Here is a 24,817-nt window from a genome sequence, read left to right as displayed (position 1 = left end):
AGGAGCCTTGCAAATCCAATAAAATTCTTCTAAGGGTCAGTATCAAATCATTTTCTTAATACTATCAAGGATGGAAAAGAAGAGAAATTTGAATGGGCAATTATCAAATTATTTATTTTGAGGTAAACTATAAAAATATAAATACCTTCCAAACAACAAAGAAGCCAAAAAAGACTTAAACTTGTAATTAGATCTTGTTTTCAGCCATTATTAGCAATAAACAAAAGACCAGAGGAAAAGGTTAGAGAAATACTAACTGCTGTAAAATCAGGTCTCTTTTCCTCCACAAAGCCCTCCCATATTCTTTAGCCCAGTCTGGGTTGCTTCCTTCTCAGAACTCGGAGTAACTTTTATCTCTATCACTGACATGGAAATCAATTACCAGCTGCCTTGTAACATTTCTTGCCTTGTTGGCTTTTTTATTGTTATTCACCTTTCCCCCCATGTTAGCATCTTGTCAGACCAATCAAGTTACAAACCGCTTGAGGGTAGAGAACTCCTTACAATTCCATTTATTATCAACTTGCACCCAGCACAATTCATTATATACTATCTTCTTCTTCCTAATAAATATTATCTGGTTACAGCAGGAGTGACATAAGACTGGATTTGGGAATTTGGAACACCCCCTGGAAGAACCTCCCAGTTCTCCTCCTTAGCAGCTGTGTAACCTTGGGGAAGTTACAAATGTTCAGGCCTCAATTCCTCTACTATGAACTAAATACTAAATCTCTTTCATCAGTTTGTTGTGTTGCTGTAGTGGGTGGGTGATTCTCACACGATCTGGGTGGATAAAGGGTATGAGGAGGGTGCTGGGCATACTAGAAGTCATGGGTGAACAAAGCATATCTTCCGGAACCATCATTTTCATAATGGCAAGACATTTAAAACATTATATTGGTAGGAATGCAAGTTTTTTAAGGAGAAAAATGGAAAATTGATGTGATTTTTACAGATACAATGTTGGCCTTCAAAAAATTTCCTACTTGCAATTTTGAGCTATTCCTCCCCCACACACGCCTCCTTCTACATTATTCTCCTCAGAATATTTACTTCTCTCTGCTACTAAGGGTAGTTTGTTGGTAAAATTTAAGACACAATGAACAAAGATTTATTTTTAATTTATTAAAAATTTATTATTCATTTATTTAACTATTAAAATACTAAAGAGCTCTGAAATACTATATAAACAACATATTAATAAAGAATTGTAAAAATCATCTACAGGTAGTTTATTCTACTACTTAAAAATGTTTATTACTTTTAATAAAGACTCCATTTTAATAATCATGGCATTCAAGATGAATTGTTGGCCAGATTTTACAAAATGGCAGCCAAAGTCTGTCTTAACGTGCTGATCACAGAGGAGAAGGGGCGCGTCCACACATTTACCAAGCACCATCATGCCAGGCGCTCCTCCCCAGTGAATCACCGTAACAGGTACCAACTGTGAGGCAGGTCCAACAATGGTTCATTTTCCATAGAGAAGCTCCAGGCCATGCAGCAGTGTGTGACGGCTGAGAGTTGAATCGACCCAACTCCAGAGGCCATGTTCCCATTTAGCTTCGCACAGCCTCTCTCAGCTTCTCTAGGCCGCCGCCTCTGATGCTTTATTTACACAGAGCTAGCTCTGTCAAATACACATTTATGAATGTGGTGATTCAACCAGTTCTGAAACTGGTATGTTTATCATCCTTAATTCAATGATCCAGAACTATTTCCCTGGCATGTTTATAAATACAAGTCACATAATAAATTTGTATTTTTCCTCAGTATTTTCAGACTGTCTAATAGTCCTTTAATTGGTTTGTGCACACAAATGCTAAACTTTTCAGATAAACTTTTTAAAATTATAAAACCAGTATATACTTTCGTTGAAGATTTTTATGATCCCAGAACAGGATCAAACACATGCCTGTGGTAGAATAGCAGTGAGTGAGATACAAGCCCCACAATCCTTTGTATCAGAGAAATTCCCCAGTTATGGAAAGGAGGAAGGTAATTATTAAGAAGAGGACTGGTATAGGTGCAAAGATCATAAGATTTACAGTCAGAAGACAGGAGTTTAAATCTGGCACTTAACAATAATAAAATCTAGGGTACTTCTCTATTCTCAATTTCTTCTTTTGTAGAACGATGATATTAATACCACCTATTTCACAAGATTGTTTTCATGAGCAAATGAGATGTACAAATCATAAAGGGCTGTACAATAATACATGCAAACTGTTCACATGTCTCTTAAAGACAGCATTTACAGTGCTGCAATACAATTTACCTTTTTAAATATCTGTCTACACCTCTGTGAGCAACTCAAGGCCAGGAACTTGATCTCTTTCTTATATTTATTCCCAGAACCTTTCACAGTGCCTGGCACAAAATTAATAAACATTCTAGAATGAATGAATATGGCTACTAATTTTACAAGGCAAACATCTTGGAATGATACCAGCTCAAGACAAGGTCGACATGAGGGAAGCCATACTGTAGAAAAGAAGCCCTACTATAACTTTGAATGACCTCTGTCAAACTAACCCAGCTGGATACGCACCCTCCAGGAGATCTAACTGCTCTGCAGATTTTACTTTTTACGACCCCTGCTTATGCACGTACCTCCCAGCTGCGATAAGATGATAACGTTGTTCCTTTGAGTTCCTTAGGAATGTGATGACCCCCGAACAGAGTCTATGCTGACAGCCATCATCAATGAAAACTGAAAGATCTGGTGTGGCGACTCCCAGTCTGTAACACCATAAGGTCAACATTCCTATCCCCCTCCCCTATAACCCACTGGCCTATATAACTGCTGTAAGATTTTGTGCCCCCTTACGATGGTTCTTTCAGACATTAGTCGGCCATCTTCCTTCTTGCTAGCAAGCTGTAATAAAAAGTTCTTTCTCTCCTATCCCTTGCCTCTTGACTATCGGGCATGTCTTGCAGCAGGCAGACAAACCCCCTTTTTGGGCGGTAACAGGAACAGCTTACCACTCCATGGTTTCCCTCCAGAACTTTCTGGTTTCAGATCCATTCCCAGATAGTCAAGGTCAAGGCTAAAGACTAGAGGTATAAAAAGACAATAGCAGGCCTAGGCACACAAGGATATAAAACTCTCGGGGGCCGGTCCAGTGGCGCAAGCGGTTAAGTACACACGCTCCCCTGCGGCGGCCCGGGGTTTGCCGGTTCGGATCCTAGGCGCGCACCAACACACTGCTTGGCAGCCATGCTGTGGCGGTGTCCCATATAAAGTGGAGGAAGATGGGCACGGATGTTAGCCCAGGGCCAGTCTTCCTCAGCAAGAAAAAAGAGGAGAATTGGCAAATGTTAGCACAGGGCTGATCTCCTCATAAAAAAAAAAAAAAAAAAAAGGATATAAAACTCTCTCTGTAAAAGCACATGTCCCTTTCTCAATTTTTCAAGTGTCAAAGTGCGACATGCTACCCTGTAAAACTTAAATGTCGGGGCTCTCCAACCTCAAGCAGTAAGAACTCTAAGTAACACTGACAGAGCTTTTCATACATTGATAATCCCATCACAAGTTTATAATACTGCTAGATTATAACAGGTTCTTCAAAGTTTCTGAAAACGAAATCTCTTTTGCATTAAGAGGCACTACAAGAGGCCGGCCCAGTGGCGCAAGCAGTTAAGTGCGCGTGCTCTGCTTTGGTGGCCCAGGGTTCACAGGTTTGGATCCCGGGTGCGCACCAGCGCACCGCCTGTCAAGCCATGCTGTGGCAGCGTCACATATAAAGTGGAGGAAGATGGGCACGGATGTTAGCCTAGGGCCAGTCTTCCTCAGCAAAAAAAAAAAAAAAAGAGGATTGGCATTGGATGTTAGCTCAGGGTTGATCTTCCTGACCTAAAAAAAAATGAGGCACTACAAGAGAGACCAAGATATCTTAAAGATATTCTAAGCTTTACCTTTTCTACTAACCCTCCTCCTCCTTTGATACCAACCAGGAAGTCAAATCTGCTCATCATCAGCGGCATTTTCTAACCACATTTGATTAAACATGCTCCTTTTCCTGTCTTAGTCCGTTTGGGCTGCTATGACAAAATATTATAGACTGGGTGGCTTATAAACAACAGAAATTTATTTCTCACAGTTCTGGAGACTGGGAAGTCTAAGATCAAGGCGCAGATGTGGTGTCTGGTGAGAGCCCACTTCCTGGTTCACGGAAGGAAGTCTCCTCACAGCCTCCTCACATGGTGGAAGGGATGAGGGAGCTCTCTTTGGTCTCTTTTATGGCACTAATCCCACTCATGAGGGCCTCACCCTCAAGACCTAGTCACCTCCCAAAGGCCCCACCTCCTAATACCATCACACTGGGGATAAGGTTTCAACATAGGAAATCTGAGAGGACGCAAACATTCAGTTACAGTATTTCCAAAAGAAAATGGGTTAAAATAAAAAATTAATCCATTTCATATGAGGAGTTGAATGGTTATTAAAACTGGAGTGACCTCCCCTTTTCACATAAAGGATCCAGATGCGTGACTACTATTTACTCAAACATTAATTAAACTCAAAGACACTTTTCTAGACTGTTTCTACCTTCTTGAATCCTTCACAGAATTAGACACACATCATACATTTGTTGAATATCTTAAGGAGTACAAAATGGAAATCTGAGCTCTGTCCTCAAGGAGTTGACATCCCTATTAAGGACTATCATTTACTTGCATGAAATGATTTAGGAATACTTATTGTTTAGCTTTAAATGAGTACAGATTGAAATAGATTACTATCAGAGAAAAGGAATAATCAAGGATAGGGCTAATCACGACAGCTTAACAAAATCCATCTCCTTTTCCTAGGAGAGAAAGCTGAGATTTTTAAGGAAATAAAGCTGTGGAGAGAAAGGGAGGATTGTTTGTCACTTTTTTGTGGGGGGAAGGGGGTGTCAGGCAAAATAATGAAGAAAAGTGTATTAAAAGGCAGAATTAAGAATGTTAAACCTTTGATGGTACACTTTACTGTAAAAAAGTTACATCTAAAGGAAAAAACAAGAACCTCCTGCAACCACACTTGGATAAAAGGAAAAAAAAAAAAAAACTCTACCCAAGATACTTTCAAAATGTATTCAGACTGACTTGCCGGGTATATGTAGGTTTACTTGTTTTACTGTTCAGAGTTTACAGAATCACAGAATTGTACAGGAAGAACTTTAAATCCATGCCCTATTCTGCAGCCAGTGTTTGAGTCCCTGCTATAGCATCCTGGCAAACAGTCACTCTACCTCTGCGTTTAGACCTGCACTGTCCAAAATGGTATCTACTAGCCACATGTGGTTATTTAAACAAGACTAAATAAAATTAAATAAAAAACTCAGTACCTTAGTCACACTAGCCACATTTCAAGCACTTGACAGCCACATGTAGTTCGTGGCTACTGTATTGGACAGTTCAGAATTATAGGACATTTCCATCACTGCACAAAGTTCTATTAGACAGTGTTGGGACTATTCAATCCTTAAAGATTAAGTGTCACAAAACACGGCCTGGACCTCAGCCCCAGTTTTGTAATTTTGGACAAGTCACTTAAACCTCTCTAAGTTCCAACTATAAAACCTAAATAATAATACCTTATCCCATAAGAGGTGGTCATAAAAAATCAAGTGAGCTGATACACATCGAAATATTCTGACAACTACAAAGTACTATAGGAAATATAAGGTATTAAGACTATGAAATAACATTAAACTTATTTAGCCCCTCAAGGGGCTCACAGCCTACTAGGGAGACAAAAATGAAAGAAATAATTACAATCTATAATGTGAAAAATATAACCAAAATATGAATAAAAGGGTAGTTGAACCTGGTAAATATTTCTGTTATAGCTATTAAACCAGAAGCCCAAACTAGTCATATTAAGGTTTCTTTTTTATTTTATTTTGCAACATTTAATTGTCATAAAAAAGTTTAGTGAGGGGCCAGCCCCATGACGGAGTGGTTAAGTTCTTGCGCTCTGCTTCGGCGGCATGGGGTTCGCGGTTCGGATCCCAGGCACAGACCTACATGCGGTTCATCAAGCCATGCTGTGGAGGTGTCCCACATACAAAATAGAGGAAGACTGGCATGGACGTTACCTCAGGGACAATCTTCCTCAAGCAAAAGGAGGAAGATTGGCAACAGATGTTAGCTCAGGGCCAATCTTCCTCACAAAAAAAAAAAAAAAGTTTGGGGCCAGCCCCATGGCTTAGTGGTTAAGTGCGCGCACTCCATTGCTGGCAGCCCAGGTTCAGATCCCAGGCACGCACCACTTGTCAGGCCATGCTGTGGCAGCGTCCCACATAAAGTGGAGGAAGATGGGCACAGATGTTAGCTCAGGGACAATCTTCCTCGGCAAAACAGAGGAGGACTGGCATGGATGTTAGCTCAGGGCTGATCTTCCTCACAAAAAAAAAAAAAGTTTAGTGAAATAAGATGAAATTTTACAGAATATCTGCTTGTGTTCTAAGTGCACTTACTGCACTTACCTCTATCAACAAATGAATCTTATCTCATGCTGTTACCTAGATAAAAACATTGTTTAAATATACCAAGAAGAGGACTCTCTTTATGAGTTTGAAATGCAGAAAAGTCATAAATTAGGTAAAAATGTTATATATTTTTAAATAGCTGCAAGGCCATTTTAAAAAAATCACCCCTTTCCTGAGGGGCAATTAGCAATTCATATCAAAGGACCAAAGAAATGTTCTTGTCTTTTGCTCTGATTAATTCCACTTCTAGAAATACATGCCAAGAAAATCATCATAGATGCACCAAAGACTTGTGTATAAATATGATAATGACCATTATTACTTTTAAAAGTAAAACCTGAAAATAGTTTAAAAATTAAACAATAGGTATTGGGTAAATAAATTATGGTACATTCATACAAATATTACAAAACTATTAAAAACAATGTTTTCAAACAATTATTGAAAACTTAGCAACTTAATTTTGTCAGTCAATAAATATCATGTGATACCATTCTAGACTCTGAGAACACAGCAATGGCCAAAAGAAGGTGTCTTCCTCTGTGGAGCACACAGACTAGTCAAGAGTTAAAGTGTTTGATATATTATTATGTGAAAAAAGCAACAATCAAATCTATCAGTCTGGAGCATGATGTCAGCAAAATAGCAGAGTAGGCAACTCCAATCTCTCGACCCCCCAGAAACATAAAAAAAACAAGCAGAAACTGCCAGAAGGAGAAGAGACAAATATTGTATGAAATGTCCATTATATAAAATGTCCAGAATAGGAAAATCCATAAAGACAGAAAGTAATTAAAAGCTACCAGAGCCCAAGGGGAGAATGAAGAGTTATTGCTTAATGGTTACAGAGTTTCTGTTTGGGGTGATAAAAAAATCTTGGAAATAGTGGTAATGGTTCACAACAACGTAAATGCAATTAATGCCACTGAGCTGTACACTTAAAAATCATTGAAATGGCAAATTTTATGTTATTTGTGTTTTACCACAAAAATTTAAGAGAGAAGTCAGTCATTACAATACTCCTCCCAAAAGAGTAACATTATGAACAACTCTATGACCACAGATTTGATAACTTAGATGAAATAGACCAAATTCTTGAAAGACACAATCTACCAAAGCTCAAACAAGGAGAAATAGATAATGTGAATAGGCTTATACCTATTAAAGAATTTTAATCAAAAATTAACAACCTTCTAAAACAGAAAGCACCAGGCCCAGATGGGTTCACGGGTGAATTCTACCCAACATTTAGGGAAGAAATTATACCAATTCTCTACAATCTCTTCCAGAAAACGAGAGCAGAGGGAACACTTCCTAACTCATTCTATGAGGAAAATTACAAATCAATCTCTCTCATGTTATCAAATCAAATCATCAAATCCAACAACGTATAAAAACAATTATATTCCACAACCAGGTGGGATTTCTTCCAGATATGAGGGGCTGGTTCAACATTCAAAAATCAATTAACATAATCCATTGCATCAACAAGCAAAAGACGAAAAATCGTATGATCATATCAACAGACGTAGAAAAAAGCATTTGACAAAATCCAACACCCATTTTTGATTATAATACCAAAAAAAACACTCAGCAAATTAGGTATAGAGGGAAACTTCCTCAACTTGGTATCTACCAAAAACCTGCAGCTAACATCATACTTAATGGTAAGAAACTTGAAGCTTTCCCACTAAGCTTAGGAACAAGGCAAGGATATCTCCTCTCACTATTGCTTTCAACATCATATTGAAGTCCTAACTAATGCAATAATACAAGAAAAGGAAATAAAGGGTATATAGATTGGGAAGGAAGAAGTAAAACTGTCTTTGTTCGCACATGACATGATTGTCTGTGTAGAAAATCCCAAAATATTGACCAAAACAAAATCTCCTGAAACTAATAAACAATTAGTTGCAGGACAGAAGGTTGTAGGACACAAAGTCAATATACAAAAGTCAACTGCTTCCCTATATACCAGCAATGAACTATATGATATTCTGGAAATGGCACAACTATATATACAGTTAAAAAAAAAAAATCGGTCGTTGCCTGGGGGAGGGATGACTTAGGTGGAGCACAGGGCAAGGGCATTTTTATGGTGGTGAAACTATTCTGTATGATACTGTAATGGCATATGACATTATGCATTTGTCAAAATCCATAGAACTAACAACACAAAGAACAAATCCTAATATAATCTATGGTCATTAGTTAATAATGTATCAATATTGGCTCATCGATTATAAAAATGGACCTCAGCCCCAGTTTTGTAATTTTGGACAAGTCACTTAAAACCTCTCTAAGTTCCAACTATAAAACCTAAATAATAATACCTTATTATTATATACCACACATTATTATATACCACACCAAATAATAATACCACACTGATAGACAATATTAAAAATAGGGGAATATGCTGGGGGAGGGAGGTACATGGGAACTCTCTGTACTTTCCACGCAATTTTTTCTGTAAACCTAAAACTGCTCTAAAAAATAAAATCTATTAAAATTATTGTGATGGTTAATTTTATGTGTTAACTTGACTGGGCCTCACAGTGCCCAGATATTTGATCAAACATTTTGGGTGTGCCATTGTGGGTGTTTCCGGATGAAATTAACATTTGAATCAATATACTGGGTAAAGCAGCTTGTTCTCTCTAGTGGGGATGGGCCACATCCAATCAGTTAAAGGCCTAAATAGAACAAAAAGGCTGAGCAAGGGAGAACCTCCTCTGACCTGAGGGCCGTGAGCTGGAACATCCGTTTTGTTCCTGTCTTCGGACTCAAACTGAAACATTGGCTCTTCCTGGGTCTCGAGCCTGCTTACTTTCAGACTAGGACTACGCCATCAGCTTTCCTTGTTCTCAGGCCTTTGGACTCCAACTAGAACTACACCATAGGACCTCCTGGAACTCCCGCCTTGCTGAATGCAGACCTTGGAAACTTGTCAGCCTCCATAATCGTGCGAGCCAATTCCATATGATAAATCTACACACACACACACACACACACACACACACACACACACAAACACATCCTATTGGTTCTGTTTCACTGAAGAACCGTAATGTAATTCTATATTATAATATATATCAACTAAACCTATACACTGTCTATTAAGGTTGAATTTAGAAACTGCTCACTGCAGGTGACCTTTCTAAATTTAGATACTAGGAAAAAGTATTTCTGTACTCAACTTCTCAGTGTCAGGCTCTATTCTAGGAGCTGAAAATACAGTGGTGAATAAAACCGTAAAGCTGAATAAGACAGAAACTCTGCTCCCACAGAGCTTACATTTTAGTCGTAAGAGATAAGCCATTAAATAAGAAAATACATACACACACATTTTCAGGCCGATACTAAGGACTATTAAAAAAAGAAGAAAAAGGGGACTATAACAAGGAACGACCTGGTGAAAGAGGCTGCTTTAGGTTGGGTGTAGGGAAGGCCCATGTGAGAAGGTGTTACTGAGCTGGGGCCTATATGACAAGAAGGAGCACTTCACATGATGGTCTGGAGGCAGTGCTCTCCAGCCTGATGGGACAGCCAGTGCAAAGGTCCTAAGGCAGAAACAAATTTGATGTGTTCAAGGAACAAAAAAGAGGGTGAATGCACCAGTTTGGAGCCGAACCTCAGGAAGGTCTGCAAGTATCCACCTGATTTTTCGAGCCTTTACCAACGCCTTGATAAGAACATGTCCAGGCTGGTCCACTGGTCCCAGGAGGATCAAAGACATACAAGGCACAAAGCCAACCAAGTCCAATCCAGACGAGCCAACTCCCATCTGGCCCGCACATCCCAGAGAATAAATAATTGTCATTTTAAGCCAGGAATTGGCAAACTTTTTCTGTAAAGGGCCAAATAGTAAACATCTTAGGCTTTGCAGGCCATTTGGTTTCTGTTGTGACTATTCAACTTTGCCGTTGTAACGAGAAAGCAGCCACAGACACTAGTAAACAAATGAACATGGCTATGTTCCAATAAAACTTTATTTATGAACACTGTTATTTGAAATTCATATAATTTATGTGTTATGAAATATTCTTCTCTTTTTAATTTTTTAAAGCCACTTAAAAATGTAAAAACCATTCTTAGATTGTGGGCCACACAAAAAACAGGTGTAATTTGCGCCTCTTGTTTTAAGCCAGCAAATTTTGGGGTAGTTTGTCATGGAATATTTTTGTAGAAATAATTACACGATACACAGTGGATACACGATACACCCTGCTCAAAGAAGTGGGCAGGTCTGGCACATTTAGGATCTTTTATACAGACCATTGGAAGGAGTCTAGATTTTCTACTATGTCCAACAGGTATGATGTAATCTGATTCACATTTTTAAAAATTTACTCTGGTTGCAATATGGAGAATAGATTGTAATGGAGCAAGACTGGTGGGAGATGATGGTAGCTTATACTGTATTTGCATAATAGAGGTACCACATATTTCTTGTTAAATGCTTGGAGCAGAGGTTCTCAAACTTTTTGGACTCTGGACCCCTTTACACTCTTGCAAATTATTTATGATTCCAAGGAGCTTTTTTTTTAATGTGGGTTATATCTATTGATATTCACCACATGAAAGCAAGAAAATTTTAAATATTTGTTCATTTATGAATAAACCCATTACATGTTAACATAAATATTTTAATGAAAAACCGAATTTTCCCAAACAAAAAAAATTTAGTGAGAAGAGTGGCATTGTTTTTAATTTTTGCAAATTTCTTTAATATACGGCTTAATAGAAGACAACTGGAAAATCTGCATTCTATCTGTTGCAATGTCATATGCCCTGTAGACCTCTGGAAAACTCCACTGTACTCTCATAAGAGAATGAGAGTAAAAATGCAAATAATGTCTTAGTATAACTACAAAAATAGTTTTGACCTTGAGGATTGCTAGAAAAGGGTCCCCCGACTACACTTTGAAAACTGCTGGCGAGGCCGGCCCTGTGGTGTAGCAGTTAAGTGCGCGCGTTCCACTGCTGGCAGCCCGGGTTCGGATCCCGGGCGCGCACAGATGCACTGCTTGTCAGCCCATGCTGTGGCGGCGCCCCATACGAAGTGGAGGAAGATGGGCACAGATGTTAGCCCAGGGCCAGTCTTCCTCAGCAAAAAGAGGAGGACTGGCATGGATGTTAGCTCAGGCCTGATCTTCATCACACACACACACACACAAAAAAAAAGAAAGAAAGAAAACTGCTGGCTTAGGGTAACAGCTTACTTTTAAATGCTAGAGTCTCAGTGATTTTGAAGTACTTTGATGCAAATTATTCTACTTTACATACTATACAGTAAGGACAGTTTTAAAATAAACCGACTTGCCCAAAGTCAAGCAATAAATTAGCAATAGATAATGCCAGTTTCCAAAAATAAAGACACCTTTCTTTCAGGCCTTTGTACAATTATACAAATCAGCATTCAGAGCCTGCTGCCTCTGAAGCATCACACTCCATGTGGTATTTTCACTCGTATGCCTTCCACACCCAACAGTCTCCTGGCACCAGCTCTCTTCCACCTGCAATTCATCTTCCACCTGACCTCGAGAGCAACCGTTCTAAACACAGACCTAATTCATCACTCTGTCGCTTCAACTCATTTGAATGGTCCCCATTTTCTTCAGGATGAATCCTAATTCCTCAGCATCAGTCAACAGGCGAGTCCTAAACTGGCCCCTGCCTGTCTCGCCAGCTTCAGTCCTCCGCACGTGCCGCCCTTCAGAACTACTTTTGTTCCTACAAGGTGAAGTGCCTCTCCTATATCCATACCCTTCCCCATGGCATCCTGCACTTCAAGGGGTCGGGGGTTCCCCTTTCTTCCCTCAGCCATCTCCTTCCAGATCAAGCTCAGGTGTAACCCTGTCTGAGGAACTTTGCCCGACACCCATGCCTATCTCTTCAACTTAATTTATCATGATGCATTGAAGACTGTCTATTTGCTTGTCCATCTCCCTGTCTGGAGAGTAAGTTCCTCGAGAGCAGAAAAGAAACTGAACCATCTTTGTGTCTCTACTATGCAACAGAGTACCTGGCCCAGAGTAAACACTCCATAAATCTCTGCCGAACGAACAACTTCTGAAAATTTGGTAAAGACGATTTATCCAGTTTGCTTCTTTTTTTGTGTGTGTGAGGAAGATCAGCCCTGAGCTAACATCCAATGCCAATCCTCCTCTTTTTGCTGAGGAAGATCAGCCCTGGGCTAACATCTGTGCCCATCTTCCTCCACTTTATATGGGATGCCGCCACAGCATGGCTTGACAAGCAGTGCGTGTGCGCGCCCGGGATCCGAACCTGCGAACCCCAGGCCACCGTGGCGGAGCTGGAGCACTTAACCGCTACGCCACCGGGCGACCCCTATCCAGTTTGGAATCAATCAGAGACAGAAATGGAGTTCATGGAATGAGGTAATGAAGGGGTAAAGAAAGAGGTATACCAACTGGGAAAGATAAAACTAGAACCTAAAAGAAGAAACAATTTTAGGAAGCAACTTTAAAGTGGGTGATATGGTTTTTAGTCTGATCATAGAATGCATTTGGCTCTCACTGCACAAGTGTGACTTTGTAACATTTTTGAAAGATCACTTCTTTTTCCTGCTTAATTTAGTGCATGTATGAATCACACACAGGCTGACTAATCACCTACTAAAGATACTGCGTGTGTCACAAGACTGGAACAATCACTCTAAAGGACAGTAGAACTTAAAAAGATATATTGTGAGTATATATAACCTATTACAAGCTACACTTGTTTGCTACTTTTAGAAGGAACTAGAAAGGAAACCTACATACTTTAAAAGTACAAACTGTACTAAATTAATAAAGCACTTGCTCCCTCTGCTTTCCTATCAAACATAAGAAAGCACACTCAGGTAAAGAAATCATTGTGACCTTTTCTGCTCTGTCTCTAAAGAAAGATTAGGGGCCGGCCCAGTGGCGCAAGCGGTTAAGCGCGCGTGCTCCGCTAGGGCGGCCCGGGGTTTGCCAGTTCGGATCCCGGGCGCACACCGACGCACCGCTTGTCAGGCCATGCTGTGGCGGCGTCCCATATAAAGTGGAGGAAGATGGGCATGGATGTTAGCCCAGGGCCAGTCTTCCTCAGCAAAAAGAGGAGGATTGGCAGATGTTAGCTCAGGACCGATCTTCCTCACAAAAAAAAGAAAGAAAGATTAATATACTCTTCAGGGACCTCGGGCATCAGCCCAAAAGGTAGGTCTCCTGTTGCCATCTTCATGAGCATCGTGGCCAAGGGAAGAACAGCCCTGGGACAGGACACTTGGCATTTAATTAGCATTTACCGACACCTTGCACCAGGCACTATGCAAGGTGCCTTATATACATTAGGCATCTCATTACATTAGGCATCTCATTTGAACCACCGTTCCTCACCAGGCTTGATCACAAGCAGTGAGCAAAAATAAATTTTCTTAAGTATTCATTCAACAAATATTCACTGAGCACCTATAGTTAAGGTCTGGGAGAGCCAATGAACTTGTCTATCTTGCTCACTTTTGTATCCCAAGATGTCAGTGGAGTGTCTGGCACATAATAGAACATAAAGACCAGATGATTTTGCCTTCTAAATCTCTCAAATCTGTCCACTTCTCTTAATACACCCTTCCACCAGCCTAGCCCAAGGCTCCTGACTAACTGCCCTGCAGCCAGTCTTGCTCCCTCTAATTAAGGGTTTCTCAACTTTGGCACTACTGACATTTAGGGCCTGATAAGTATCTGTTGTGGGGGCTGACCTGTGCATTGTAGGATGTTCAGCAGCATCTTGGCCTCTACCCCCAAGATGCCAGTACATAAGAACTTTGAATGGCATCCAATTGTTCTCAGGACAAACACCTAAATCCTTGAACACCTAACCTACCAAGCGCTGGGAACAGGGCACCACCAACTGCACCAATCTCCCCCAGATCCACACTTTCTCTTGCTCTCCACCCTCCAGCCACATGAGCCTTTTTTCACCTTCTTGAATGTACCCCAACTTCAAGACTTTCACACTGTTTTCAGAGCCTGAGCACTAGTGACATTTGGAGCTGGATCTTTGTTGTGGCGGGCTGTCCTGTGCGTTGTAGGATGTTTAACAGAATCTCCGGCCTCTACCCACTAAAAGCCAGTAGCACCAACCCCACCCCATGTCCCAGATGTGACAACCCAAAATGTCTCCAGACATTGCCAAATGCCTCTAGGGGGCAAAATCGCCCCCAGTTGAGAACCAATGGCCTACAGCAGACTTGTCCTCTGCCTGTAGTTCTGACCCTTCAAAGTTGAGCTCAAACTGCACGACGCAGCCACTAGACAAGACCAGACACTGCTGCTCTCTTGCACAACACCCTCTCCTTTGTAGCATTTCTCACAATTGTAATTAAGCAGCATTTAATGTCTGACTGCACAACCAGAATATAAACTCCTTGTCTGCAAGAACCTATCTGCTTTGTTCACTGCTGTATGCCTAGAGGCCTGGCACAGTGCGCAACAAATACTAACTGAATGAAGGACTCCGGCGCTCTGCTGGGGCACAGGGATTCCAAGACAAGAAAGATAACGTCTTTGTGCTCAGGATACTGAGTACAGAAATGGCAAATAAGTTTCATCTCCTGCGAAAACTCAATTAACTGTGGAGCTGTGCATGTAAAAATAAGTTTCTTCTGAGGCGCCAAAATACCAGATAGCAACATTCCAAAGTGAAGTGTTGAACCAAGATGCAAAGTTTCCTGAGGAGGCAGTGAAAACTCATCCAAATCACAGTGCAAAGATCCAGAGGAGAGCTTTTGGAAGCTGCTGGCATCCTGTGAATCCTGCTCTACCTCATCTAAAGGGGAGAGGTAGAAATCTGTTTCCCATCACCTCACCCCTGGAAAAGGGCTCAATGGGATCACCAAGAGAGGCTCACTTTGGGTCCGTGCAATTGGGTGCACACCGCATCTGTCTCACACTGAGAAATATAAAGGGCTGGCAGGCTAACTGCTCTGAGGACAAGGGAGAGGTTGCTGCTATGCTGCAATTAGGCCATACTCCCCCACTTTGAACTGATGGGGTTCAGGATACGCTACCCCAAAAGACGGCACCTTGGCATACTGGATATTTCAAGCTGAAAGAATCTGACAAACAGCAGATGCAGGAAGGATTTTCTGACCCATCCCTAAAGCAGGTCATAAGACCCTCTGTGAGAGGTGCCCTCCCTATACCTGGAGTATATGCTTCAGGAACCCTGGAGACAGAGGCAAGCTGTACAGAATCTGAATGAACAGGGCACGTGCTTCCCCCGAGCTTACCTCACTTAGCTCACACTGTTTTTTTTCTATCACCTTTTTTCCACAACTCGCCACACTCTTCATCAAACCTAACATAAAAACACTCAGTTTTAACCACTTCTTTGGGTCTTCATTTCCTCAGGAAGACTCCCATGTCATGTAAAACTTATATTAAATAAATTTGTATGCTTTTCAGTTGTTAATCTGTCTTTTGTTACAGGGGCCCAAGGCGAGAACTTACAAGAAAAAGATATCTTTCCTCCCCTACAGAGCACAGGATAAGGGTCTCCTGTTCACCACATGTGGGCCATACGCAAGACAGTACCTGCAGAGGGTCATCTCAGATCACGTCCAGGGCCCCCCAGAGCAGCAAACAGACTGAGAGGAGAGGCTCCCAGGATCATCAGATTCCTGGGGGCTAAGAAAGGAGTAAGCAACCAGCCCAAACGGAGAGGCCTTTGTTCTCATCAGAGTAAAAGCAAGTAAGGCTCTTGGTTCTCGGGGTGTGGTCTCTGCAGGACACCCTCTGAGAGCACTCAGGAAAGAACAAGCTTTGACACCTGCAAATCTCACAGAGCTCCAGCACCTGTTTGGGAAGGACTTCGCTCCTCACTTCCTTTCCTTCTTCCAGGTGCTCCAACCCAGGAGCGGTCAGAAACACGTTATAGAGGAAAAAGGGAAGCATCTGATGAGGAAAGAGAGAAGCAGCCCACCACGCCCAAATTCCCTTTCTCAACTGTAGGCTTTCTGCTGGAGCAGGCCTGAGCTGGGGAGACAGGAAGCTTCAACTTGTTCAATAGAACAATGTTCTATTCTGACATGAGACTGAAGGCTTTAATTGTTGAACTGACATTATGCTTTGTAATCAAAAGTGACCACAGGCTGGGCCGACCTCGTGGCGTAGCGGTTAAGTGTGCGCGCTGCACTGCTGGCGGCCCGGGGTCGGATCCTGGGCACATATCGACACACCGCTTGTCAGCCCATGCTGTGGCGGCGTCCCATATAAAGCGGAGGAAGATGGGCACGGGTGTTAGCTCAGGGCCAGTCTTCCTCAGCAAAAAAAGAGGAGGATTGGCACGGATGTTAGCTCAGGCCTGATCTTCCTCACAAAAAAAAAGAAGTGACCACAGGACTTTTTATTACCTAGGTGTGACAAGAGAAGGCTTAGGCCTGCCAGAGTTTCCATCCAGAGGCAGAGGCAGAGTTAACTCTACTAGCCGATACAAAGGGCCAGTGGGAGATAAAAATGACACTTGCTACACGTCTCACCAGTAGCGCTTACTGAAGATGACAATTACAGCCAGTAGCCTACCCAGCATCACTTACGTATTCTTTCCTAATGGAACTCCACACTCGCAAAACACAAATGTTCAGGAGATGGGCCCCAACTTCAGGGGTAGATCAGACGGGTCAAAAAGAAGCCTCCTCCTCCTTTCAAGGGAGGAGGGAATGGCTCTGTGATCCAATTGAGGGCAATTCCAGGAAAGATTTGCTGACGTCTTGGGGCAAGTTCTTCCCCCACCTTCTGTGAGAGCTCAGGAGCTGAGAAATCCCAAAGTTTTACAGAATTATTCTGAAGCCATGTCTGAATGCAGTGAGGAAACGGTACCGTGATGAATGAGCAGCCTCTGTCACGAGGAGGCAGTTATGTGCTGTCGGCAGCTACAAGGAAGTGTGCATCTGGAGCTCGCTGTCAAAGCAGCTGGTGATCAGGGAGTCACAAATGTCTAGATGGGGGACATTTATCTCCCATATATAAGACGAGATGGCCAAGGAGCAAAGCCTGGAGAATCCCAGCATTTAAGATTCAGAAGGAACAGTGAGTGGGCAAGGAGAAAAGGGAGAGTGGTCTTCCTGAAGAAAGAGGGAGTGAGAATTTCCAAACTCATAGAGTGCCAGGTGCTGCAAAAAGGTCAGGTTAAGTGTTTTTCTCTCACAACAGGCTAAATTTCATTAATAAGATCAACAACATTTAGACTCCAAGAGTAAGTCAAACCAAACAACTATCCAGTCACCACAGTAAACATATAATAGAAAGATTTTTGAGGGCACATGAGCTGTGTTTAACAAAGCTCCATATTAATACATCCACCCAAGAATACAAGTTTCATAGACAGAGTAATTAACAATGAGATATTAAAAATGGAAACAACCTACTTTTACATCTTCTAGAACACAGTGAAGGGCTAACAGCTATCACAGTCACCATGTCAACATTAAGGCCAAAGAAAGGAAATGGGTGTTGACTCAGCCAATGTCTAGGACATCGGTTGCTCTGGCCCTTCTGATAACAGCCTCGTGATTTTCCTCTGGGGAACCGCTCTTGGTTCACGTGGTTCAGTTGAGACTTAGCCCACCCAGGACCCTGGCTCTGGGGGTGATCGAGGTGGCTCAGGAGGGCACATCAAGGGCTCTCATTCCCTGGTGGGCAGGCCACCCTGGGTCTAGCTGGCACTAGTGAGAAAGAGAAGCCCTCTTTTTGCTGAGGTTACTAAACCAGTAGGCTAGCAGCTGGCAGCAGCAATCTTTGCTCTCATATGGGGAGAGCTTGCATGAGAAATAAATCAACAGAGCTGGAGAACAGGGACAAAAAGAGAGCCCTGAGGACATATTTGAGCACTTCAATCCAACCCTGCCAGAAGTTTCACCCTATATGTTTCAACGACACAAGTCAAAAAACTACCTTTTTTCTTGAGCCAGGTCTGAGGTGGGGATCTGTCACTTGCAACCAAGTGCTACTGACTAATACAGCAGCAATTTTAAACCACTAATGATTCAAAAAGAAAAGCTCCTGTCTCCTTGTAAAAGTCTCAACTTCTTCTAGGATGTTTCAACCCATCATGTTCTTCCCTCCCTCTGATTTTCTAAGCAATTACTGTGTACCTACTCAGGCAATTACTCACTCCCTTGTATTGTTACTCATACATATATCATGGCTTCATCTCAACTAGACAAAGACGGCCAAGGATGAACTAGAATTCTTTGTAGCTCTGACAGCACCTTCTACCATATCAAGTACAACCAGACCAATCATGTCTGAGAAACAAAAGGTAACTACAGATGGTGTGCATCACAGTAGAAAACTTATCTTTACTGGAAATGAGCTTAAAGGGATGTTGGTTAAGATCACCCAAATTCATTCATTCATCCATCAAGTATTTATTTGACACCTACTGGGTACCAAGCACTTTTTAGGTGTTAAGAATACAGCAAGAAATAAGACAAGGTTCTTGCTTAGGCAGTTACGGGGTTGTGTATCTCTCCCAAAACCCCCAAAAGAAAGGGACAATTTAAAAAAGGCTCTGTGCGGCCACTGGCATTTTCTCTGTAGCAGAAACTCATTATGCTTTCTCATGAAAGCATAAGAAAGTTCATGCTTTCTCATGTGAAGCATCCAATAATGTATATTCACAGAACATTAAAGGAAAATGAGGGTGTGAGAAATCTAGTCTAGAAGTTTCAACACATTATTTTTAACAATGAAAGCTTTCCCACCCCCAAAAGACACCTACGCAAAACAGAGTGGCTGCCCCCAATTCAGGGGGCAGCTGGGAATAACACACACAGTGTGGGAACCCCTGAGGATCACAGTTCACGGTGGAGCTAGAACCAGGTCAGAGGCCGTCTCCCAACTCGCAGGCCAGGTCTCTTTGCTTTCACCTATTACTTGCCTTTGGCAAACAACACACTCAAAACACATCTGTCCAATGAACGAACTAATCAAATATAAACACGATAACTAATTTCTTTCTTGAAATTGGGCCAGTATGAAATACTGGTCACCGAGGCTGAAAATAACTTGAGCTGAACCCAGTTTTCAATCTTCTTTTTCACTGAACGATAATATTTCACTAGTCCAAAATGGTGGTAGAGGCCAGTAAGCAAAAGGGAGCAAGGAGGGCAGGGAAAGTGGACGGCCTGGTGGTGCAAGCGGTTAAGTGCGCGCTGGGGTGGCCCGGGGTTCGCCGGTTCAGATCCCGGGCACGCACCAACGCACTGCTTATAGAGCCATGCTGTGGCAGCATCCCATATAAAGTAGAGGAAGATGGGCACAGATGTTAGCTTAGGGCCAGTCTTCCTCATAAAAAAGAGGAGGATTGGCATCAGATGTTAGCTCAGGGCTGATCTTTCTCACCAAAAAAAAAAAAAAAAAAGAGGGCAGGGGACTATTACTAGCTAGTATGGGTAGATTCTATCTGAACCTATCTGACTTCCTCATTGAAGTTAATTTTGGATATCTGTTTCCATACTTAGTGCACATAAGGAAGTGATATATTTTATACACACACACACCACACACATGCACACAGATACACACACACACACAAACCAGTCTTCTATTCTACAATCTTCTATTCACAGTCCTGAAATCCAAAGAGCTCTCAACACTGAAGATCTTTCTGTATCTTATTTGGCAGCAAAACTTGACCTGACCTGAACTCATTTGGTGGCAAAACTTGACCTAACCTGACTCGAAGTTATTTATAGTCTTTCTTTTCCTCACTGAGTGTGAATAGTCACACATTTCACTGTCAAAGATACTGATGTTTAATTATAAGGTAATTCAGTAGTTACAAAAGTTCCAGATAAGGGATTGTGGATTTGTATGTAAACGGCTCAACTAAATAACAATGGCTTTGAAATAATAAATTTTTACTTGTTTTAAAGTCTATACAGTATCAACAGAGGACAAATATTTAAAATCAGAAGTTTCTGAGCTAAAAAAAAGATCATAAGAACACAGTCAATCTAATGCCCTCATTTGTAGGTGAAGAAACTGAGGCTCCCAGAGACCATATGACTTGCCCAAGTCAACTAGTTTACAACAGACAAGCTCCCACCTGCTACCCTCACCCCAGGGCAACACGCTTTAGTCACAGCCATTAGTCCCCATCCTGAGGGCCCTCTCAGTGGGTTTGGAACCAGCTTGGCTTTTGTTTGATCAGAGTGTCCAATGGTTCTCCAGAAATTACTTGGCTCAACTTAAAAGAAAAATAAAATGTTTTTGTAATATTTCCCTCCTTCAATTCCACTTTTCTTTCTCAAAATCTGGATGAGTGTACAAATTGCTTATCAAAAGGTGGCAGCCAATACCACTTATACTGAGAGGGGGGAAAAGATATTAATCAATTCTCAGCTAACAATGATCTTCTTAGTCCTCTGATCCATTACAGTTAGTGAAGTTATTAACAAGTTGGTAATATTAACTGCATGATGAGAGTATTCTATTGCAAGAGTTTATTTCAAAACAAGGACTAAAGGCATAAAATAGTTGATGATAATAATAATAATGGTAGCAGTAGTTACTATCATTTAATGAGAGTCTGTTGTGTGCAAGGAACTGTGCGAGATGCTTCATATAACGGGTCTTATTTAATCCTCACCATCAACCCTGCAAGGAAAGTATTCTTGCCTCCATTTGAAAGATGAGGAGGCTGAGGTTCAGAGAGGTTAAGTATCCTTTCCAAGATTATACAAGGGGCAGCTGGGCTGTTTGAGAGACCGTGAAGAAATGTGCTTAAGACTACCTCTCTGGAGCCATAATGCCTTGGTTTGAAGCCCAGCTCTGCCATGGACTAGCTGGATTAACTTGCGCAAGTGCCTCAGCTTCATTAACCTGTAAAATGGGTATAACAACAGTACCCATCTCACATGGGTGATGTCGTGAGCATTAAATGAGTTAATACATGTAAGGCAGTACAGAGAGTGCCTGGCACCTCGTAAGCCCTATGTATTAGCTATTATCATGATCATTAATACTGGCACCAGCATTCAAACCCAGGTCCACCTAATCTTGCAGCTCTTCTTCTCCAGTGTGCTGCAGAAATTAATTACAGGCAATAAATTAGTGGTATTGAGCCATGCCACCTGTTGACATTCTTTCCCTCTCCTTTCTATCGTCTGTTCCAAACTTTAAGACCTATGGCAATTTCAAGACTGAAAAATGTCTTTCTTCTGGTAAACAAATAACCAGGCATGGAATTTATAAAATGAAAAATTCTGGGGGCTGGCAGGGTGGCACAGCAGTTAGATGCGAAAGCTCCGCTTCGGCGGCCCAGGGTTCGCAGGTTCAGATCCCGGGTGCACCATTTGTCAAGCCACGATGGGGTGGCGTCCCACATAAAGTAGAGGAATATGGGCACGGATGTTAGCCCAGGGCCAATCTTCCACAGCAAAAAAGAGGAGGATTGGTATTGGATGTTAGCTCAGGGCTGATCTTCCTCACACACACTCACAAAAAATATAAAATAAATTATTGTAATTTTAAAAAAATAATAAAAATAAAATAAAATGAAAAATTCTGACAACAGATGCCTTTAAGTCACCTTCACAGTGCAGGGGTGTTAATAAACAGGTAACAAAATTACTGAAGGCCAAAAAAACTTCTATCAGCAATAAGACACTTGGCTATGCACAGATACATTCACTATATTAAGTTGCAACACATGAAACAAAGATAGAACAGCAGGTGGTATAATATTACGTACATATGCCACACTTACAAGTAAGTCTGGGGCACTTTCTCACCCTTACTTATGACTTATTTTTTCTAGCCCCTAGAACCAAGAACTACTAAAAGTGTATGCTCAGAAATCATGCCATATGATTTATGCATTCATTAAACAAATATTTAGACTGCAGGCTCTGGCAGGACCTGGCACTATGCTTGGGGCAGGGTAACACCAGTTAAACAGACAACACCCTCTCTTATGAAGCTTACAATCCACATGGGTACAGACTTCAAGCAAACATATACTGTGGCCTTTCTAAAAACCATTCTGTTAATTTTAAAACCTTCCCAACCTCCTACAAAAATTTCTTAAAAAATTAAAACAAGGAGACAGATTTCAAACAACTTGAAGATACATCTTTTCTCCCAGTTGTTAGAGACACTTATTTTTAAAAGTGGTGTTCTCTAATCTCCGTACGCTTGTTAAAGAATACCGTATTAGACTGTCAATACTGACATATCCAACCTAAATCAAAGAGTTATTTCATTCAAGACAATGTTTAAAGTATACATCCAGAGGGGCACAAAATCTATTAAACCTGGGTGTTTCTACCTCCCAAACCTGTTGCTTGGACTCTGTGAAGAGTTTACGGTCTAACCGAACTACTTTATTGCACATTAACTAGGAGCAGATCAAGAGGGGCCAGGCTTGTGTGATCTGGGGTCTGAATTACCAGTATATCCCATGACACAAGGACTTGTGCTGGCTCCGAAGCGGTCGGGTGCCCGTGTCCTGGTCACGCGACAAGGCCCTAGCCTCACCTGATCTCGGGACAGGGAAAAGTGTTTGGAGCTGCCAAGAAATCTCACATCAGCGTGTGCACAGCTACCAGTAGAGCCTCTACGGGCTAAGTGATGATGTACAGTTCTTCCAAATAACAGAGCAAATGTGCAAAGAAAAAAAAAATCCCTTTCACATGTAAGTCCTTTAAATTTTGGGCCAATACACTCTCCCTACTGCAAATTCGCATGCAAAGAAACACAGGCCCCTTGGACAAAAGTTGAAAATCGAGAAGAAACAGGATTAAGAAGATAAAGCACCTTTGTCAAGATGAAAAGATTAGGAGGGTGACACCTGAGGAGGAAAACTGTAAGAGGGGCAGGGAATGAGCATTTAGGAGAATTTAGGAATGGGAAAAGACAAAAAGCCTAGGTCCCGCGAGGGGGCTTCATGGAGGGGGACAAGGCCTGAGTGGGAACGTCAAATGACTTGGGGACCCTGAAGAAGGCACCTGGCGGGAAAGGGAATCTGCAGAACGAGAGCCTATCCCCCCACACCGTAGGGAGGATGAGCTCTCGCCCCCACAGGCTGAAACCGGGGCCCGGGGAGGAGAGCTGAGCGCTCGGCGCCTCCGGAGCAAGGCCAGGCTCCGGGACCTGTCCCCGGGGCTGCAGGGAGGATGGGGAGGCAGGAGTGCAGCGCGCCAGGGCTCGGGGCGCCGCGGGGTCGCGCGGGGTCAAGGCGCCCGCACCGGGGCTCGCGCGCCGCTACTCACCTCTCCGAACTGGAAGGCGGAGACGATGGTGACGACGACGCCCACGAAACAGACGTAGAGCCCATACCTGTGGGACAGGCAGGTATAGGTCTGTCTCTGTAAGAGCTTGAGCAGCATCACCCCGGCCGCCGCCACGCCACGCCCCGAGGAGCCGCCGCCGCCTCAACCAGCCGCCGTTCAGCGGCCCCGGCAGGGCCGCCGCGCTCAGGTCACAGCGTCCGGCCGCCGCGCATTGCCGCCCCGGGGACGGACGCCCGCTCGGCTCCCTGCCGCGGCCGCCGCTTCCGGGAGCCGGGAACCCACGCCCTCGGCGCGGCGCAGGCGGAGGCGGAGGCGGACCCGCGGCCCGCCAGGCGGCCCGCGCCGCCTGGGTCGGGCCCATCAGGAGGCGGTGGCGGCGGCGGCGGGGCCGCCAGCGCCACCTGGAGGGCGGAGGGGCGGAGAGCAGGCGCGCGCCCTCCCCGTCTGCGCGTGCGCGTGCGCGGCGGGCTCTGGGGCTGGGATCCGCATACTGGCTTGGGCAGGCAACCCCGAGAGGACCGGTGCGTGCAAAGACGCTGTGCCGCAGACGGCGCTATAATGCCATGAATATTTTTGTGCATAAAGCCCTTTCTGCATTGACAATAATTGGGAAATTATGATTTTTCACAGCGCTAAGAGGAGATGCTGAACGGGTTTCCTTTCCCCTCTGGCTCCTGTCCCCGGGGGCTGCAGGGAGGATGGGGAGGCAGGAGTCCAGCGCGTACCATGTTGTTTGAAAGAGGAATCCTTTGGGCTAAATGTGCCAAAACCAAAATTCGGTTATGCATTTATTTATTAAATATGTATTTAGTGTCCGTTGCCTTGCATAGTGCTTGGTGTCGGATATTCAAAAATGAACTAGACCAGGCCACTGTTCCTGGAGAGTCTTGTTGGGTAGATAAACACATAAACCCCTGTAGGGGAGGAAGAGAATTGTTCTACCCTCTAGATGCTCCTGGCTGGTGTAAGAATTTAGTCTACATGAGACAGAATAACAGGAGAAAATCAAAGAGTTTAATAACATGTATACATGGGAGAAACCCAGGAAAACTGA

At 42.8% G+C, this 24,817-nt stretch overlaps 1 protein-coding gene across 1 annotated transcript in view; it reads right to left on the bottom strand.

Moving 5' to 3' along the window:
* The window catches only part of GNPTAB (N-acetylglucosamine-1-phosphate transferase subunits alpha and beta), a 76,584-nt gene extending 52,601 nt beyond the window's left edge, over positions 1–23,983 (bottom strand). The window contains 1 exon segment of the mRNA XM_058568557.1: positions 23,743–23,983. Within this exon segment, the coding sequence (XP_058424540.1) occupies positions 23,743–23,859 (117 nt within the window). The 5' untranslated portion in view covers positions 23,860–23,983.
* Between the last annotated feature and the right edge of the window lie 834 nt (positions 23,984–24,817).

Source organism: Diceros bicornis, chromosome 25, assembly GCF_020826845.1.
Source record: "Diceros bicornis minor isolate mBicDic1 chromosome 25, mDicBic1.mat.cur, whole genome shotgun sequence".
NCBI classification, from domain to species: Eukaryota; Metazoa; Chordata; class Mammalia; order Perissodactyla; family Rhinocerotidae; genus Diceros; species Diceros bicornis.
The sequence above is the reverse complement of the archived record's forward strand: the minus strand, read 5'-3'. Positions and strand labels throughout refer to the sequence as shown.